The 21475-nt window shown below is 43.1% G+C and overlaps 1 protein-coding gene across 1 annotated transcript in view; it reads left to right on the top strand.

The window, feature by feature from the left end:
* Nucleotides 1-19692, top strand: part of mterf3 (mitochondrial transcription termination factor 3) — a gene marked incomplete at both ends in the record, with an annotated part of 31192 nt that extends 11500 nt beyond the window's left edge. The window contains one exon of the mRNA XM_084327055.1: nucleotides 19498-19692. Coding sequence (XP_084183181.1) covers nucleotides 19498-19692 — 195 coding nt within the window. The remainder of the gene's footprint in view (nucleotides 1-19497) is intronic.
* Between the last annotated feature and the right edge of the window lie 1783 nt (nucleotides 19693-21475).

Raw genomic sequence — 21475 nt, forward strand, 5'->3', positions numbered from 1 at the left:
CGGGAATTGAACTGGCGACCTTCGGGTCACAAGCCCACTTAGGCCATTGTTACCACCAAGGATTACCTCCCTGTCTGTTCTTGATCTATAGAATACAGTAACATCAACAGAGTTTTGCTCGGGCAAGATAAGAGAACCTACCTACTAGAAAGTATGCATTTCATATTGCGGTACTCAAATAACAGGATAATTACCGTGTAATAACACAGAAATGATCACCACAGCCATTACTTGTCATTACCAAGTAGTTTTACATTTACATTTAGTCATTTAGCTGACGCTTTTATCCAAAGCGACTTACAAGTTCTGTACGACAAGTCATCAGGAAGGGTACAACTCTTATCAGCTGAGTAACAATGTTCATCAAAGTGTTGCGTGCTACAGTGTAGGTTAGTTTATTAGGACATGTGCATGAGAGTAAGGTTAGTTAGGGTTAGAATTTTATAATTTTTTTAAATTTCAGATAATGGTTGAAGAAGTGCGTCTTTAGTCAACGGCGAAAGATTGGACGGGTTTCGGCTGTCCTAACTGGGGTGGGTAGTTAATTTCACCATTGTGGAGCAAGGACTGAGAATAGGCGACTTCACCTTGATGACCCTCCCGGAGCTCAGATAGGAGTAGGTCTGAGGCGGCCAGAAGATGCAGAGCGTAGGGGTCTTGAGTGTGTGTAGTTAGAGACCATTGACCGGAGGTAGGCGGGAGCGGTTCCCTTTGCCGCACGGTATGCCAGGTCGAGGACCTTGACGCGGATTCGTGCAACAATGGGGAGCCAGTGCAGGTCCCTAAGAAGTGGGGTGACACATGGGCCGACTTCGGTAGGTTTGAGATCAGGCGGGCCGCTGCGTTCTGAATGAGTTGAAGAGGCTTGGTGGCAGTGGCCGGGAGGCCAGCAAGCACTGCGTTGCAGCAGTCGAGGCGGGAGATGACTGTTGATTGGACGAGGAGTTGGGTGGCTTCTTTTGTCAGGAAGGGGCGGATCCTTCTGACGTTGCTCAGGAGGAATCTGCAGGTTCTGGTTGTCGCTGCGATGTGAGCAGAGAAGTTCAACTGGTTGTCGAGGACAACACCAAGGTTCTTGGTGGTCGGGGACGCGGTCACAGCTGCATTCTCGACTGTGATGGAAAGGTCGGTCAGGGGGGAGGATTTGGCCGGCAGGTGGAGCAATTCTGTTTTGCTTAGGTTCAGTTTGAGATGGTTGGTCGTCATCCAGGCGGAGATGACGGACAGACAGGCCGAGATCCGCTCAGAGACGTGGATATCTGAGGGAGGGAAGGAGAGGAAGAGTCGAGTATCATCGGCATAACAATGATATGAGAAGCCATGAGACGTGATAATGTTACCCAGTGATTTAGTGTAGAGGGAGAAGAGAAGGGGTCCTAGGACCGAGCCCTGAGGGACACCCATCCGCAGGGGGCGGGTGGCCGACAGGGTCCCTCTCCATGACACTTGGTAGGAGCGGTCATTGATGTATGATGTCAGCCATGTCAGCGCAGAGCCAGCAACTCCCATTCCTGCGAGGGCCGCGAGGAGGATCTGATGGTTGACTGTGTCGAAGGCTGCAGATAGATCTAGGAGAATCAGGACAGAGGAGAGGCCTTTCACTTTTGCTAAGTGAAGTGCCTCTGTGACCGCAATGAGGGCCGTTTCTGTGGAGTGGCCAGTCCGGAAGCCAGACTGATTAGGGTCTAGGAGGTCATTCTGTAAGAGATGAGCAGTAAGTTGGTTGGATACAGCATGTTCAAGTGTTTTAGAAAGGAAGGAGAGAAGAGAGACAGGACAATAGTTGCCTATGACGGTGGGGTTCAGGTTTTCTTTTTTTTACGAGCGGCGTGACTCTGACTTGTTTTAGGGAGGTGGGGACCACCCCTGAGTTGAGTGAGGAGTTGATGGTTGCAGTTAGGAATGGGAGGATGTCCGGTGCTATGGTCTGGAGGAGTGGGGAGGGTAGCTGGTCCAGCTGGCATGTAGTCGGACGGTTCGACGTTACCAGTGTCAGGGTCTCGGCTTCTGTAATGGGAGAGAAAGATGACAGAGTGAAGGATGAGGTTCTCGATTCAGTATTTGGAATGGGTTGGGAGAAGGAGCTGCGGATTCTGTTCAGTTATCTTCATGTCAGAAAGTAATTGGCCTGCAATTTGTGTACTGTAATATGAAGTCAAGTGTTCCTTTATTAATCCCCTTGGGGAAATGCAAGTGTCATAGCAGCATGGGGGGGGGGGGGGGGGTACAGGGTAGGTACATATATAATAGAATAATAGAACATAGAACAAAGTGCAAGTAATAATGACAATAGTGATAACAGTAGTTTATTGTTGTTGTTTATTGTTTAAAAGTAGGGATGCTCGATATTGGCTTTTTTACCGATACCGATATCAACCGATACCGATATATGCAGGGTTTCCCCCCCAAAAAAAGGAATAATTTCAGGTAATTCATTCAATCTTTATTTATACTCGATAATACACTGAGTAATTAAACTCATTTACAGTGCCGTTGAGATGTTACATACACAAGTGTCACAGTGTGTTCATAAATATAAAGACATCAGATTATCAGAATAATTGAGAGCACATTTTAAAATACATTAAAAAAAAATAATAAATCTTTTAAAAATTATAAAATAGCTCAAAATTAAAACAGAGGTAATAATTTAAAAACAATTACATATTGTGGTGACCTGATTGGTCATTAAGGTTCTAAACCGACCCATAGACACTAGAGTGTCTAGTTTCAGTGTTTCCTGTAGGGTATTCCATGATGTAGGGGCAAAAAAGCCAAAAGCAGATCTACCAAGTTCAGTACAAACTCTAGGCACTCTAAGTTTAAGCCAAAAACTGGATCGTGTACGACAGGGTCCAGTGGTCCATTCCAATAAAGAACTAATATAATTTGGACAATCTCTAATTATGGCTTTATAGATAAAAAGATTGCAATGCAACTTACGTATCTCTGCCAGAGAGCCCCACCCGACCTTATTATATAGGATACAATGGTGAGTACCATAACTATCACCGGTGATAAATCTTATGGCTGAATGATAAACAGAGTCTAAGGGCTTAAGAGTGGAAGCCGCTGCATGTCTATAAATCACGTCTCCGTAATCCAAAACAGATAGGAACACTGCTTCAACAACGCTCTTTCTACTAATCATAGGGAAGTTGGCTCTATTTCTATACAAAAAGCCAATCTTTTTCCGTAATTTACTGGGGAGGACGCCCACATGATATTTAAATGCAAGTCCTTCATCAATCCAAATACCAAGGTATTTGTATTCTGAAACTCTCTCGATATCAGAACTGTTCAGAGTCGATATATGCAAGTCACTATAAACAATATTTTTGGCTTTGGAAAACAACATCAATTTAGTTTTACTGGCATTAAGCACCAATTTTAGACTAATAAGTGCATCTTGCAGGGCGTCAAAGGAGAGTTGTAAACATTTAGTGGCCAGTTGCACAGAATCAGCAGTACAATAGAGAACTGTGTCATCCGCGTAAAGGTGGCTTTGACAGCTGCTCAGAGATGAGACAATATTATTAATATAAATGGTAAATAAGACCGGGCCGAGGATTGATCCCTGTGGAACACCTTTTGTGATGGGTAGAAGCTCTGATTGGGCATTTCCCATTTTCACACACTGAAATCTTTCTGTTAAATAGTTTTGAAACCAACTGCAAGCACCTGTATCAAAGCCAACACTGCAATCTTTGTAGGAGGAGAAGGTGGTCAACAGTATCAAACGCCTTAGACAAATCTACAAACAAGGCAGCACAATGCTTTCCTTTGTCAAGGGCTGATACAATGTCATTTATAACTACAGTAGCCGCCGAGATTGTACTGTGTTTTTCTCTAAAACCAGATTGGTGTGGGTTTAATATAGAGTGTTTTGTGATGAATGTTTTAAGTTGGTTGTTTACCAATGACTCCAGGATTTTTGCTAGACAGGATAACTTGGAGATTGGTCTGTAATTATTTAGGTCACTTTTATCCCCCCCTTTATGCAAGGGGGTCACATGGGCTGTTTTCCAGGCAACAGGAACCACACCTGTTAGTAGTGAAAGATTAAATATGTGTGTTATTGGCTTTGAAACCAATGGTGCAGCTAGTTTGAGGAAAAAAGGATCCAACCCATCCTCTCCAGTTGATTTCCTGGTATCAATGGCTTGAAGTGCCTCAAGAACAGAGTTTACAGACAAGGGTTGTAAATTAAACTGAAAATAATTTCCTAACTGCACAGGGAATGTACAGGGCTCCTGATCCTGTCCACCTGGTGGCCCTACATGGCTATTCTCAAATAGATGACCAGCTTCGATAAAATGTTGGTTTATGGCTAAACAGACCTCTTTTTGTTCCGATATCAAGGATTCACCCTTTCTAATCTCTGTAGGGAGGGAAATTGTGGTTCTGGTCTTATTTTTATTCACCGCCTTCCAAAATTTAGCAGGATCTGAGTAGGAGCTGGTTACTAGTTCTAAGTGATACTCAACTTTAGCCGTTCTCACAGATGCTGTACATTTATTTCTAAGCCGTCTAAATGCTGCCCAGTGTGACTGATCACCAGAGCTTCTGGCAAGTGACCAGGCTCTATCTCTCTCCTTAAGCAAGGCAGATAATTCAGGTATGAACCAAGGGATTAATCTATTTTTTATTCTAAGCCTTTTATAAGGTGCATGTTTATTAGCAATTGAGAGAAAGGTTTTTGAAAAAAAGTTGAGTGCTACTTCGACATCGGGAATCTCCAATGTGTAGTGGATGTCGCTATGGAATAGGTCAATTAGAAAAGCCTGATCACTAAAGTTTTTCATATTCCTTTTGTTAATAATGCGAGACTGTGATTTCTCTAATCGAGAGTTTCTAACACAAGCTATAGGACAGTGATCACTAACACCTAATTCAAAAACACCACAAGCACTAATTTTATCAGTCTTATTAGAAAACATTAAGTCAATTATACGTGACCTAGAATAATCTTTTAGATTTGGCCTGGTGGGTTCAGTAACCAACTGAGATAAGCCAATGCTACTACTAATGTCTCTAAGATGGTTTGAATCATTACTAAGCCAAAATCAATATTAAAATCCCCTAGAACTATCAGTTCAACATTTGAGTACTGAGATAGTAACTCTGCTATCCTATCAATAGAGTTAACATCGGCTGATAGTCTATAGACTCCAGTCACATTAACAGAATTATTGGGTCCCAAATAAATGTTTAAAACAAGGATTTCAAAACATTTTGGAATTGTTACGGTGTTTAAAATAGTCACAGAAAAAATAGACTTTACATAAATAGCCACCCCTCCCCCCTCCCAGTCCTATCCGCTCTAAACAGGTTGTAATTGTCTAGAGTTACATCCAAGTCAGAATCACCTTTCTTAAGCCAAGTTTCACTTAAAGGTGACATGTACTATAAATGTCATTTTTCAGTCTCTAGCATTGTATTATAGTAATAGGAGTTCGTATCAATGTGTTTTAGTGTCTAAATACCATATTGGCGGATTGCTCTGATTCAGCTCAGCCCCTTTCCTCCTCCAGTAAATAAGGCCATTTTGATTTGAACGGCTGATATACGTCATACGGCCGCTGGGTAGCGCACAGTGATGCGATTGGCTCTGTGGTTGGAGCTAATGCCCGCCCCCATTCTACCTAGACTAGACAGCGAGTGGAAGCCACTTCCTCATGCTGCGAGGCGGAGTGGGGCCCGACGCCTCTGCGTGCGTTCTGGAGGGAGAGAGGAAGAGAGAGATGGAGAGAGAGGGGGCATTTGGGGGGGGGGAGACCTGCTCCGGCGGCGCGTCTCTACAATTTGTAGCCGCATTTCTGCAGACCCCTCTCTGATTGGTTGAGGCCATTTCTGCAGACCCCTCTCTGATTGGCCGAGCGAGCGCATGCGCATGAGCCGCGACAAGCTCCTCTAGCCAGGAGTCGAAACTCCGTTAAGCTCCAGAGAGAGAGGCTGAAAACCCACAGTTGTTGCCCGACGGATGGGAGCCGAATCCCGGATCCGAGTTTTCTGATGAATAGCCCCAAAACATGGAGGTCGCGAACGCAATTTATACGCATGGAAGTATTGATTACGCCATAACGAATCATTAAAAAAATTTACCGCCCCCTCTCTCTCTCTCTCTCTCTCTCTCTCTCTCTCTCTCTCTCTCTCCCTCTCTCTCTCCCTCTCTCTCTCTCTCCCACCCCCCCTATCTCTATCTCTCTATCTCTATCTCTCTCAGCAGACTGTGTGGGCTGACTGTCACTCAAAGTGCTTATGGGCGGAGCCAGGCCATAACAGCCTGAAATCTTGAAGCTGGAAAATGATGGTTTTGAGTACTTGATTAGAAATATAAAACAATGCATTTTTTTTGAAAAAAACCTTACAGATGTCTTCAATAGACTAACAGGAATTGTGTAAAGTTGCCCAAATAGTGCTAGGAATAGCAGTACATAGCCCCTTTAAAATCAGGATATCGGGGTTAGACTGCATGACAAGTATCTTGACATGATCAAGATTTTTATGTAAACTCCTAATATTCCAATGAATGATCCCTAATCCGTTTCTCTTTTTAAAAGTAAGTGGGCTGAATAGAGACTCTGAATTGGTGTAAAAATCAATAACATGATTAATAACAGGGGGCTGAATTTGTATTAAAACCAAGTTTGGAGTAACAGCAGTACGACCTACATGATCAACCGGGGGCCTGGTGGTGATTCGAACAGGAATAATAGCAACAGAAGGATTGGGACTATGCGTAGACACAATATTAGTTACACAAAGAGGATTAAAAACAAAACATAGATTATTTAAACTACTTACTGATGTGGGTAGCTGTCAGGTCAGAGAGGCATTAATACATGATTTCATACAATTTAATCTGAGTTTCTCAGCCCCCAGATCATTTGGGTGAACCCCATCCACTTTGTATAGGTTCACTCTATTCCAAAACGTGTCGAAGTTGTTAATGAAGGTATGGCCAGTGGCAGTACATAAAGCTAAAAAGGCGACTAAAATGCTCAGAGCCATGTCTTAAAGATGGAATAGGACCGGAGAGGACACAGTGTTTTCCTAGGCTCTCTATGGTTAATGCCAGAGACATACGGTCAGAGTGAAGCTTGGTCGATTGCCTGGATAACACATCATTGGTCCCTACATGTAAAATCACAGTGTGAACAGAGGGATGATTCTCAATGACAGAGGGCACCCGTTCCATAAGATCAGAAAAACAGTATGATATGGCACAGGGAAGTTTAATAGACCTGATGATGGAGTCACCAATCAAGAGGACCAAGGGTTTTCCCTCATGGAAACCTCCATCATAGATGGAAAGCCTTGGGTGATTTTCAGCTGCCACTGGGACAGGGTAGACAACAGGTCCCCCAGGGTCCATGGAGGAGGGGGGGGGGCGCTGGCGGCGACGGTGCGAGTGCAGACCATGAGGGTTGATGTACAGGAGAGCGCTGCCGAGGTGAACTGGGGGAGGAGTGGTCCCTACGAGCTCTCTTGTTCCCGGGCTGGGGGCCAGATGGAGAGGATGAAGAGTGGTCCCTACGAGCTCTCTTGTTCCCGGGCTGGGGGTCAGATAGAGAGGATGAAGAGTGGTCCCTACGAGCTCTCTTGTTCCCGGGCTGGGGGTCAGATAGAGAGGATGAAGAGTGGTCCCTACGAGCTCTCTTGTTCCCGGGCTGGGGGTCAGATGGAGAGAATGAAGAGTGGTCCCTACGAGCTCTCTTGTTCCCGGGCTGGGGGTCAGATAGAGAGGATGAAGAGTGGTCCCTACGAGCTCTCTTGTTCCCGGGCTGGGGGTCAGATAGAGAGGATGAAGAGTGGTCCCTACGAGCTCTCTTGTTCCCGGGCTGGGGGTCAGATAGAGAGGATGAAGAGTGGTCCCTACGAGCTCTCTTGTTCCCGGGCTGGGGGTCAGATGGAGAGGATGAAGAGTGGTCCCTACGAGCTCTCTTGTTCCCGGGCTGGGGGTCAGATAGAGAGGATGATCCGCTGCATGAAGCTGGATTGGCCGGCCGTTTCCTCATTGAGGTAAAGGTTGGGATGTTAGCATCTTTAGCTGTTACGAGTGGGAACTCAGTGAGGTAATCCAAGTGCTCAGTCAGAGGCGCATAAGAATTATTCACTGGAATGTCAAATGAAATGTCAGGATTAAACAGGGGCAGAAAACATCTCTTTCCTTTCCTTCCATTTACTACGGTAGACCAAGTTTCATTTACTACATTTGTATTAAATAGTGTGAATGATGGATTCAAAGTATCTTTTGCTGCAAGAAGTTCCTTGAGGTATTTGGTGTTGTCTATGACGGGCACATTGCCACTGTTTTGCTTAGAGCAGACACTATTTTCAGAAAATCCATAACAAGTACGTTCATTGTCAGAACTGTTAAAAAGATCTACCAGCTCCTTTGTGAGGGAGTGCGTTCCCAGAGCATCCTCCATAATGGGTTTCCAGTCAGGTCCGCTTCAGCAGTGCCCCACACAGTAGAGAGGAGAGGTAACAGCCAGCAGCAGAGGTTCTCTTTGGGGTTCTCTGTAGAGTTTTATTTTTCTGGTGCAGGTCTGAGGCCTACCAGGCCTGGTGGTGGTGGCTGGTAGCTGGCAGCCTGGGGCTGGCCTGATGGTGATGGCTGGTAGCTGGTAGCCTGAGGCTGGCCTGGTGGTAGTGGCTGGTAGCTGGCAGCCTGGGGCTGGCCCGGTGGTGGCTGGTAGCAGGTAGCCTGGGGCTGGCCTGGTGATGGCTGGTAGCTGGTAGCCTGGGGCTGGCCTGGTAGCTGGTAGCTGGTCGCTGGTGCAGGGCTGGTGGAAGCTCAGCTACAGGCCACAGTCCACAGAGCAAGTAAAAGCTCCAAAAAAGTCCACAAATCGGCGAATGGAAACATGATAAGATCAAATGATGACTGGGCGGCTACGTGGCGTAGTGGGCAAGGCGCTCGCCACGAATACTGGAGACGCTGGGCTCGCCTGTTCGAGCCCAGCGCTCCACATTGCTTTCAGTTTAGCTGGCCGTCCGTACTAATACACATTGGCCGTATTAGGGGGTGGGAAACTGATGGGTGGGGATCGGGCGTTGTGGACAGCGACTCCTACAGGTCGTTGGTGCGCCTGCGCAGTAGAATCAGGAAGTGTCGGGGGCAGCGTGAGCCTCCCACTCCTCCTACTCCTCGCCACTGAGAGATCGAGCTGCGCAGGTGAAAAGATGCGACTGCTGTTACCTCAAGTACCGGAGGGGACTTGTGCTATGTATGACTTAGTCCACATTGCAGCCGGCTTGTGGGAGGCAAGAAACAGCGTCCGAGACAGGGAAGGGTTGAATTGGATGATACGAAATTGGGATGGGAGAAAAAATAGAAAATGGGAGAAAAAGTGGATAAAAAAAAAAGATCAAATGATGACTACTACTTACTAAAGGTAAAAAGGTTTTAGAAATGAATGTTTAAAAGTACTAAAAACCAACAAAGAAATACCAAACACTAACAAAAATTAACATTACATATCTCTTGTTGTGGAATTAACACAACATTATGCATACTTTTGACAATAAATAAAATCAGAATTTATTCTTACTTGCTTGCCTGGGTAAATAAAGGTTATAGAAATGAAGAAAAAAAAAGAAAAAATTGAAAACCGATACCGATATTTTCCGATATCACATTTTAGCGCCGATATCGGCCGGCCGATAATATTGGACATCCCTATTTAAAAGGATCCCCATTAGCTGCCACCTAAGTGGCGAGCTAGTCTTCCTGGGGTCCACACAGAATGACAACAGAAAACACAAAACATGGGCGGCTGGGTGGCACAGCGGACTAAGCGCTTGTCACCAACGTGAGAGACACTGGTATCGAATCCGGCTGTCAGCGTTGCCTCCGGCTTGGCCGGCCGCCATACTGGCTCAATTGGCAGAGTCAGCGGGAGGGAAGCCGGTGGGTGGGTCCGGGTCGTTGTAAACAGCGACTCCTACAGTTTGGTCGGGGCGCCTGCACAGCAAGGGTAGGATCTGGAGGGAGGTGTGACTAGGGATGGGTACCGAATTCGGTACTTTTGAGGTACCGAACCGAAACACGTCGGTACTACCGAGTATCGAATCAAGTGAGATACCGAAAAAAAATATAATTTTTTTTTTTTTCTTTTTTTTTTTTTTTTACTTTTTTCTTTTCATGTCAACGTTCACACGCACAATATATGCTTACCTAGGATTTGACTTGATTCAACAACAAAGCAGTCGGAGCAATGACAAGCCGAAAACTGTCGAAAATTGTAGTTATTTGATGTTTGGATTTTTTTTTTACGACTGAGGTAGGTAAATAAAATTTCTTGAGACTAAAGTACCGAAAAAAGGTACCGTTGGGTACCGGTATCGATTCACAGGTACCGGTACCGGTTCAAATGTGAAAGGTACCCATCCCTAGGTGTGACCTTCCACACGTTACTCTCCCAGTGAGAGTCCGCGCTGCCAGGTGAAAAGAAGTGGTGGGCTGGGTGTCGGAGGAAGCATGTGATAGTCTCCGCCCTCCCAGACCAACGGTAGGGGGTAGAGTGCGCAATGACCAGGAAAGGGATTGGGAATTGGCATAACGACTAACATTGGGAGGGGAGAAAAACGGAAAAAAAGAAGGGGGAAAAAGATAATAATAAAAAAAAAATAGAAAACATAACAACATGAGATACATATGACAATCACAATTAACCCTTTATCTGCCAGGGATTATTCTGATCTTAATCCCCTCTCTGCCACCACTATAAGTCTATGGAGATGTTCCCCTTCTTTGCAGGGCTATAACTTTTTAAATTCTATTGCTAAATTGACATTACTATGGCCCATTCAACGTCAAGTATCTATCGTTTAGGATGTAGCAACGTTCTACCTTTTCATTCACATATTCATACTAAAATACGGTCTAAAGTATAAATATGTTTTTATCGTTTTCTGCAGCATTCTGCAGAACGCGAGTTATAGCTATAAATACATATTACATCATCAAATGTAGTTTGATACCGATTGACGTCATATTAAAACGTTCAATTGTACAAGGTCCTAAACGTCCTGCCTCATCATCTGCTGGTGACCGGAGGGGGGGGGGGGGTTATAAGTCCGTGGCCGACGTTAAATCATTTATGTAGTATGGGCGATATATATATCAGAGCAGATTATACGTTTAATAATAATCAAACACGCTGAAACTCACCGCAGCTTCCTCGTAGCGTTGGGCGATCAGCGTCGAGCAGAAAGTTCTCGATTATGGGATGTTGATATATGCGATCCATTTCCAGGTTGTATAATAGTATATACGTCCAAATCATGTTGTTTATCGAGTTATTGGCAACTGATCGCTGTCCAGTGTGTCAAGCTAGAGTCCCGCTAACGATAGTGAGTGCCCGGACCGAATATGGATGAGCACCACTTCCGGCGCGTCACTTCCTGTTTGGGCGATCCGCCGATCGGCCACCAGATGGCGCTCTTGAACCGTTGGAGAGTTGAGAGGAGATCAACAGGAGATCCCAAGTCTCCGTGGGTAAAATATGATTGCCATCACAGATTTTTGAAATATTGATCTCAAAGACGCCTTACGGCGTCATTGGCAGATTACGCATGGCAGAGAATGACGTGGGAACACGTCATTGGCGAATAAAGGGTTAACACATTCCCCACCATTGGTTATACCCATCAATATACCCAGTCTGCCACCACTGTAAGCCTATGGAGATGTTTACCTTCTTTGCAGGGCTATAACTTTTTAAATTGTATTGCTATATTGACATTACTATGGCCCATTCAACATCGATTATCTATCATTCCGGATGTGGGAACGTTATATTTTTTCATTCATACATTGTTGTGTTAATACCGTCTTGAATATAAGTATGTTTATAAGCTTTTCTGCTGTAATTCCAAAAACGCTAGTTATAGGCCCAAACGCATAATGATAGATTATCGATTGCCGTTTCTTTCCTATACACGCTATATTAAAAAATTTAAATGTATATGATCGGTATACATTATGCTTCATCATGCGTGGAGGAAAGGGGGGGCGGGAGTCGTCTATAATTCCGTTAAAGTAATAAAATCGTCAGTAACGGCTTTATGTAGTATGGGTTGATATATTGATCAGACTGTTTGCAAACAAAGAAACGCACAATCGGGCTGAAAATAACGTTACTGTCCTCTTACCGTTCGCCGATGAGACTGGAAGAAAAAGATCCCAATTATTTGACGCCGATCGCCTAGATCCATTTCCGGTTTGTATGGCGCAATAAACGCCGAAATCATATCGATTATTGCGTTATGGAAGCGATCCATATGCACGCCAGTGTTTGTCTGGACCCACGTAACAAGATATTACTGCCGGAGGGATTTCCTCGACGCACCGATCACAACTTCCGGTTTTGAGAGTGTAACTCGCCCGACCATCCACCAGGCGGCGGTATTGAGGTGTTGCAATCTCATTCAGGGTCCCGCTGCAGCACCGGAGGTTGGCTGGATGAATTATGAATGCCATGGCGAAAAAATTTACTATTGATTTAAAAAAAACGCTTACGCCGTTGTTGGCGTTCAATGCATGGCGGCCAAAAACGGAGTAACTCGTTTATGGCGACCAATGTGTTAACAATGATAATCTAAAAACAGTAAAACATTGTAGACATCATTATCAACATCAGAATATTTTGCTCACATATTTAAGTAGTGCATTCTCAGGTGGTATTTGAAAGACACTTTGCTATTCAATTTACTTATGTTCAGTGGGCAGTTATTCCAATGATTGATGGCACGATAAACAACAGTCCTCTTTAAAGCATTTGATTTTGGACGTGGTAACATAATCTGTCCATCATCGGCTGACCTAGTAAAATAAGAATGAACCTGACTGCATCTAACAATTTGTTTGTATAAGAAAACAGGTTGAGACGAAAAGACAGTGTTCCTGAAAAATTTAACTGTGTTGAAAACCAGCCTATTCTCTACCGTTAACCATGAGAGTTGCCGGTGCATAGCATTTGATTTTGGACGTGGTAACATAATCTGTCCATCATCGGCTGACCTAGTAAAATAGGAATGAACCTGACTGCATCTAACAATTTGTTTGTATAAGAAAACAGGTTGAGACGAAAAGACAGTGTTCCTGAAAATGTTTACCGTGTTGAAAACCAGCCTATTCTCTACCGTTTACTATGAGAGTTGCCGGTGCATAGTGATAGTGTTTGTTCTCATGGAACAATGTAAGACTAACCTTGCAGCTCTGTTCTGGGCAGTTTGCAATTTATTTAGTTGACCTTTGGATGCGGAAGACCATACTGGTGCACAATAATCCAGGTGACATCAAATTAAAGATTTCGCCACCTGTCCCACAATGTATGTAGGGACATAAGAAAGACATTTCCTCACCATGGAGATACCACTCCCCATCTTCTTCACTATGGTATCAATGTGTTCTGCCCATGACAGCTGGCTATAAATGATTATGCCCAGTAATTTTACTTTATTTACCTGTTCTATGGGTTCCTCAGACATGTTCAAACACATTTTTGGTATCGATGACTCGAACCCAAGATAATTGATTTGGTTTTTGAGATGTTTAGTACCAACTTATTCCGTTTTATCCAATCAAACACCATATTTAACTCAGCTGATAAAACATTGTCCAGTTCACTGACAGTTTTTGCAGCATAGTACAATGTAGAATCATCTGCATACATTTGTACAGTTGCTTTACACAGAACTGATGGTAAGTCGTTTGTGAAGATGGCGTATAGGAGTGGTCCTAGGCAGCTCCCTTGCGGGACCCCGCAGTCTAAGACCTTAGAGTGAGACCAGCTGCCAGTGTAATAAACCCTTTGTGTCCTACTTGTGAGATAACTCTTCATAAATATGATGGCTGTTGGACAAAACTCATAGCATTCTAGTTTACCGATGAGCAGATCGTGGTCTATGACATCGAATGCAGCACTAAAATCAAGTAATACTGCACCAGTCATCTTTGATTTATCAATTTCCTTGAGCCAGTCATCTGTCATTACTGTATGGTTACGTTTGTAAGCATGTTGAAAACTTGTCTTCAAGCCGTTACAGTCAAAGTAATCCTGTATTTGTGAGTGGACTATTCTCCCCATCATTTTACTGAGAACTGGGAGAATAGCGATAGGTCTACTGTTCTTCCCAGTGAGTGCTAGTCTGCCATCTTTAGGTAAGGGAATAATTTTACCATCTTTCCAGACAGTGGGATAAACACCTTTCATTAAGCATGCATTTAATATATGACATATCGGACCATAAACATAGTCAGCTGCCAGACCAAGTACCTTACTATCTAGCATGTCTGTACCTACTGAGCTATGTTCAGGAAGGGACTTCAACAGCTTCCTTACTTCCCGCTCATCTACACAATTAAACTGAAAAGTGCAACTCTTGTCTAACATCACATTATTTTTTATGAGCTTTAGATAATCATAATCAGTATTGTCCATCTTCTGCCTTAGTGCATAGACCTTATTTATGAAGAAATCATTAAAATAATTTGCTATATCAGATGGTTTTGTCAGAAACATGCCTTCTGATTACACAAAGGAAACCCCACCAGTTGTCCTTCTCCCCATTATTTCATTACGGGCAGTGGTGCGTTATTGAAATCATCTGGGGTGACACGCACCACGCGCACGCGCGCTCCCGCGAATGCGCATTTAATGTCCCCTCGCTTGGGCACAGACTAAAGACAGTGCCTAATTGCCTCTACGAATGGAATGTAACACGTCTTCACAACAAGTTAGGTGTGAATGTGTCTGAGAACGTATTTAACACACCTGACGACCGGCGCTATTGATATGCAAATAGCGAGTGAGCTTGCACACCGTGCTACCCCGTCCCATGAACAACGCATGCCTGATTACGGGTTTTCCAGAGCTCTTTACTATCTTGCTTTACAGCATTTATTCTTTGCATGTAATATTCTTTTTTCATGGATCTATTCAGTTTTGTAACCTGGGCCCTGTTTCTTGTACGTGGTTCAACTAAGTCGATCAAGATGTCATTATCCAGCTTCAGTTAACCCGATGTTTGAAGCCGGGATTTTCCTGTTCCACGAAGGTGGATTCAGTCTCGTTAACTCAAGCCAGACTTGCGACTCAGGCTAAATGCGCGCGGCCGCTTTAGGTGAAAAGCCAGCACGTATCGATGGCAGAGATCCTGATTCTCTAACGGCATTGATTGATTAATTGATTTAAGACTTTATTGACAGATTGCAATACGGCTCAATCGCCTCGCAGACAAGTTAAATGCGTTATCTATAGGCTACTTTTAAGTCCCTCATTACCTCAATCAATCAGATTATATTTCTTTAAACTTGCCTGCTGGATTGAATAATCAAATGAGATCTTGCTAGCGAAAATAATTAGCTGTTATACAGAATTACGATACGGCTCTCTTACCCATTGATTGATGTATAGTCAATCTTTAACTTATCTCCAATGTGGTCTAACGGGTTGTTCTTTTGACTTTCACACAGACGACCGGGGTTCGAGACCCTAGTCGTCTCCCTCTTTTTGCAATATAGGAATAATTCAATTTGGTGCACGTTGAGAGCTATATAAAGAATGACATCCTCAATGCATGTAGATTTATAATATTTTAACTTAAAACCAGGCTACTTTGGCGTATAATCATTAATATTATATTCAAAAAAATCATATTGGAAACACCGGGTTTTGAACCCCGGTCGCTGGGTTGGCAGGCTTGAGCACTACCGCTGCACCACTGTGCCAGATGGGATAAATTCATTGTTTATACATTAATGAACGAGAGACCCGTGTTTAGAATATCCTTTGTTTTGAATGAAGTTTATCTCTTTATCCTCATTCATTAATGTGACGTCAACGGCTCATTCAATTTCTCAAATCCGTCAAACAGCGCATCTCATCAGACATCTTAATCCCAGTTACAATTAAAATAACCACATAATGTGTACATCGCACGAGCGAGCGCCACCGTCGCCACGGTATATATAACGTGCATTATTTAGGACAAAGTGAATTTAGTATCAGCATTTTGGGTCTATTTTACATTTCAAAAGCCCCCTCTGGAAGAATGGAGCACAAAAACGTAATTCAGAATGGTATAATGCAGATCGTAGACTGTGGGAATAGTTTCAGGAAACGGGCTGTCACTTTCTTTGCGGGGGCGTGGCTCTGCGTGATCCGGCTAACTTGAACTTGAACTCTGCTTTCGACCAGGCTCAAACTTTTGGATCTGTTGTCATGGTGATTTGGAAAATCCACGTACATGGAACCGGAAAGTCCGGCTAACTCAGTTATCCAGTTAAAGTTATCCGGCTAACTCAGTTATCCAGGTACAAGAAACAGGGCCCAGGTTTCTCAGTTGACGGTACATTAATCTGTCCTCCACTAATCCAGACATTACTAATGTAGATTTGGCTTCATCTCTTTCCTTCATGAGGCTCTTTAGAGTCTCATTCAGCCATGGAGCTGGTCTAACCTTTACAATACACTTTCTCATAGGGGCATGCTTATCAACAATCTTCATGAAGCGTTCCATAAAGATATTTAAGGAGGCCTCAGGCTCCTCAGCAGTATACACATCAGCCCAGTCAATATCACCAACATCTGCCAAAAACTGTCAGGAATGAATTTCTTGAACATCCTTTTATGTATTATATTGACCTTGCATTTAGGAATTTTAGTTTTCCTGGTAATTGCTATAATATTATGGTCACTAAAGCCCACAGATCGAGAAACTGGTTTAATGCAGCATTCAGGAATATTTGTGTAATATGGTCTATGCAAGTGGCAGAAGTATGGCCAGCACTAGTGAAGACTCTGGTTGGTTGAGAGATCATCTGAGACAGATTACAAGCATCGATTAATGATATAATTTGTTTCATTGGACATTGATTCGCAAACCAGTCTATGTTCATATCCCCAAGTAAAAGAATATCACCATTCACATCTGTAACTCTGTCAATTAACACACATAAGTCATTCAGGTATTGCACATCAGACCCAGTACAGTAGTAGTGAACAGTAGTGAGTGGCAGGAGATTCAATCAGTCAGTAGTAATAGTGATGATGGTAAACATGGTCCAAACCGTAGTAACGCACTGCACCAGAGTCTGTGCTGTGTTTATTATTTTAAGTTTATAAATTTAACCCTTTCACTGCCGCACTACCAAACGGTTAACCCTTTCACTGCGACAATACAGAAGGTTAACCCTTTCACTGCCACACGACAGCATGTTAACCCTTTACCACACTACAGAATGTTAACCCTTTACTATCACACTACAGACGGTTCTGTAGTGTGATAGTAAAGGCTTACCCTTCTGTAGTGTGGTAGTGAAAGGGTTAAGTTTTCAGGTTCACCAGCCGTTAGTTCTCCAGCCAGGATAGATTGAGTCAGAGTCAGAGTTTTTATTATATGTACGGACGAATCCACATGGGAATACATACAGGTACAGAGCAATACTGTGTGTCTACAACTAAACCAATACAGGAACAACAACAAAAACATGGACAGTAAGAAAAACACACAGTATAAAAGGACAAATGCTAAGGTTAAGATCAACATCCCCTAAAAGTGCATATCATAGTAAAGTGCATAATGCATAGACTAGGCACAATTTACAGTAAAAGTGAGACCACTGATGGTGCAGTGAGTAACTATACATACAGACACACGGATCATCCTTTCTTTATCACACCTCGAACCACCAAAGTTATTGGTCGACTTGCCTTTAAATATAAAACACCAGCTGATTGGAACAAACTGCCTAGTTCACTCAGATCTCTCACTTCTTACCGGTTATTAAAGATATCTTTGTTCACTCATCTACAGACTACTTGCACTTGTTACTGATTTACTGTGTTAGGGCTTACATGTTGTTTACAGATCAAACTATAATTTTGTATGTGTTTTATATGGGACCATATATATATATATTGGTGATCCTCTTGGGAGGAATCAGTGTGGAATGTGGGGGTGAGCTTGGGAGAGCGTCAGTGTATAAGTGTATTTTGTTGTCCTGTGTTTTGTTTTGTTATGTATTGTATTGTATGTTTTGTATCCTATGTTAACTCATTGGGGGCCAAACAGCAGAGGGCGCTGATGGCTCTTCAGCGCCAGTGCTTTATCCAATGTAGGATAGGACTTACTTGCGAGTGCTTAAAATATATCAAATATAATAGCAATAGATCTAAATAACACGTTGATCGTCAGTGAATTGCTTCCAGTCAACATGCACGAAACAGATAATTTTTTCATACATTTCCGTTTTATACCGTGATGAATATGAATATATTTCTTTTTTTTTATCCACTTTTTCTCCCATTTTCTATATTTTTCTCCCATCCCAATTTCGTATCATCCAATTCAACCCTCCCCTGTCACGAACGCTGTTTCTTGCCTCCCACAAGCCAGCTGCAATGTGGACTAAGTCATACATAGCACAAGTCCCCTCCGGTACTTGAGGTAACAGCAGTTGCATCTTTTCACCTGCGCAGCTCGATCTCTCAGTGGCGAGGAGTAACGCGTGGGAGGCTCACGCTGCCCCCGACACTTCCTGATTCTACTGCGCAGGCGCACCAACCGACCTGTAGGAGTCGCTGTCCACAACGCCCGATCCCCACCCATCAGTTTCCCACCCCCTAATACGGCCAATGTGTATTAGTACGGACGACCAGCTAAACTGAAAGCAAATGTGGAGCGCTGGGCTCGAACAGGCAAGCCCAGCGTCTCCAGATTTCGTGGCGAGCGCCTTGCCCACTACGCTACGTAGCCGCCCTAATATGAATATATTTCTAGAGCGTTCTGTCTCATCTCAATAAACTCCAGCAAATCGAGCTTCAATGTATTTAGTTAGAAATCGTGCCATTTGTCGCTTGATTTATGAATTGTTTTCAAATAAACGCTAGATTATCGATATTATGTGTCATCATGCGCAAACAGAAGTGGGGTCTGAAAAATCGCTTCTCCGTACTTTTGTCAGCGCGAACCTCACACACACACACACACGCTCCGATGGCGGTGAAAGGAACATCGGATTAACCCAAGATTCGTAACATAAAGTCCTTACCTCACATCTGATGTAGTGCAAAAAGATTAATCCAATTCCTGATCGCCATTCCAAATATTGATCGCGTTTATTGATCCAACGTTATATGTCCAAAACACATAATCCACGCTGCTCAGAGTGTCCTCAGTCCATCTGTTATAACGATACTGCCCGAGAAGTAAATGCATGGATATAGCTAATAAAAGAAATATCGATTAAAACCCGAGATATCTCGGGTCTTGGCGCCCAGCGCATGGCGAGTTAACCCGACTTATCTCGGGTTTGGCCTCCAAAGGGTTGGGACCCCCTCGAAAACGAGATGGCATATCTCAAGGGGTTTATCCTTCTAATAAATTTCAAATGTCTGTGTCCATCTGAGGTCAGTCGCACTTCCATTCTCATGTATCTCTCATCCTGACTGAAGCACCTGATCTCCTCTTGCCCTGCAGGTCCTCAACTCCAAGTACCTGCGTATCAGAGAGCGTCACCTGTTCCTCCAGTACCTCTGCAAGGCCCAGTACGACCCGGCCCAGCCCGCATATATACCCCTGGACCGCCTGGCCGTCCTGCCTGATGATGTGTTCTGCATTGAGTTGGCCTCGGCCACGTTAGAGGACTTTGAACTGTTTCAGAAAACACTGTGATTTTTTTTTTTTTTTTTTTTTTTTTTAAATGAGGAGTGTGGAGAGGACTTGGGGAAACAAGGGGTCAAGCATACACAATGATACCCAAAATGTACAGTGTTGTTACATGCATATGCACGTGTATTGTCACACACACACACACACACACGCACACACACACACACACACATGCATGCACACACACAGCTGTCCTTAGACTTCTGTGGGCCCTTTCCTTTTAACTTAGATCAGATTCAGATTAGAGGCTGACTAACCTCCCTACAACCATTTAAATAACTAAGAGGTTGACTGACCTTCCTACAACCAATTAAATAACTAAGACTGACTAACCTTCCTACAACCAATTAAATAACTAAGACTGACTAACCTTCCTACAACCAATTAAATAACTAAGATGCTGACTGACCTTCCTACAACCAATTAAATAACTAAGATGCTGACTGACCTTCCTACAACCAATTAAATAACTAAGAGGTTGACTGACCTTCCTACAACCAATTAAATAACTAAGATGCTGACTGACCTTCCTACAACCAATTAAATAACTAAGACTGACTAACCTCCCTACAACCAATTAAATAACTAAGAGGTTGACTGACCTTCCTACAACCAATTAAATAACTAAGACTGACTAACCTCCCTACAACCAATTAAATAACTAAGATGCTGACTGACCTCCCTACAACCAATTAAATAACTAAGACTGACTAACCTTCCTACAACCAATTAAATAACTAAGATGCTGACTGACCTTCCTACAACCAATTAAATAACTAAGAGGTTGACTGACCTTCCTACAACCAATTAAATAACTAAGATGCTGACTGACCTCCCTACAACCAATTAAATAACTAAGATGTTGACTAACCTCCCTACAACCAATTAAATAACTAAGAGGTTGACTGACCTTCCTACAACCAATTAAATAACTAAGAGGTTGACTGACCTTCCTACAACCAATTAAATAACTAAGAGGTTGACTGACCTTCCTACAACCAATTAAATAACTAAGATGCTGACTAACCTTCCTACAACCAATTAAATAACTAAGAGGTTGACTGACCTTCCTACAACCAATTAAATAACTAAGAGGTTGACTGACCTTCCTACAACCAATTAAATAACTAAGAGGTTGACTGACCTTCCTACAACCAATTAAATAACTAAGAGGTTGACTGACCTTCCTACAACCAATTAAATAACTAAGACTGACTGACCTTCCTACAACCAATTAAATAACTAAGAGGTTGACTGACCTTCCTACAACCAATTAAATAACTAAGATGCTGACTGACCTTCCTACAACCAATTAAATAACTAAGATGCTGACTGACCTTCCTACAACCAATTAAATAACTAAGATGCTGACTGACCTTCCTACAACCAATTAAATAACTAAGATGCTGACTGACCTTCCTACAACCAATTAAATAACTAAGAGGTTGACTGACCTTCCTACAACCAATTAAATAACTAAGATGCTGACTGACCTTCCTACAACCAATTAAATAACTAAGAGGTTGACTGACCTTCCTACAACCAATTAAATAACTAAGAGGTTGACTGACCTTCCTACAACCAATTAAATAACTAAGAGGTTGACTGACCTTCCTACAACCAATTAAATAACTAAGATGCTGACTAACCTTCCTACAACCAATTAAATAACTAAGACTGACTGACCTTCCTACAACCAATTAAATAACTAAGAGGTTGACTGACCTTCCTACAACCAATTAAATAACTAAGATGCTGACTGACCTTCCTACAACCAATTAAATAA

The sequence above is a fragment of the Notolepis coatsorum genome (assembly GCF_963971535.1).
Source record: "Notolepis coatsorum genome assembly, chromosome: 13".
Classification (NCBI taxonomy): Eukaryota; Metazoa; Chordata; class Actinopteri; order Aulopiformes; family Paralepididae; genus Notolepis; species Notolepis coatsorum.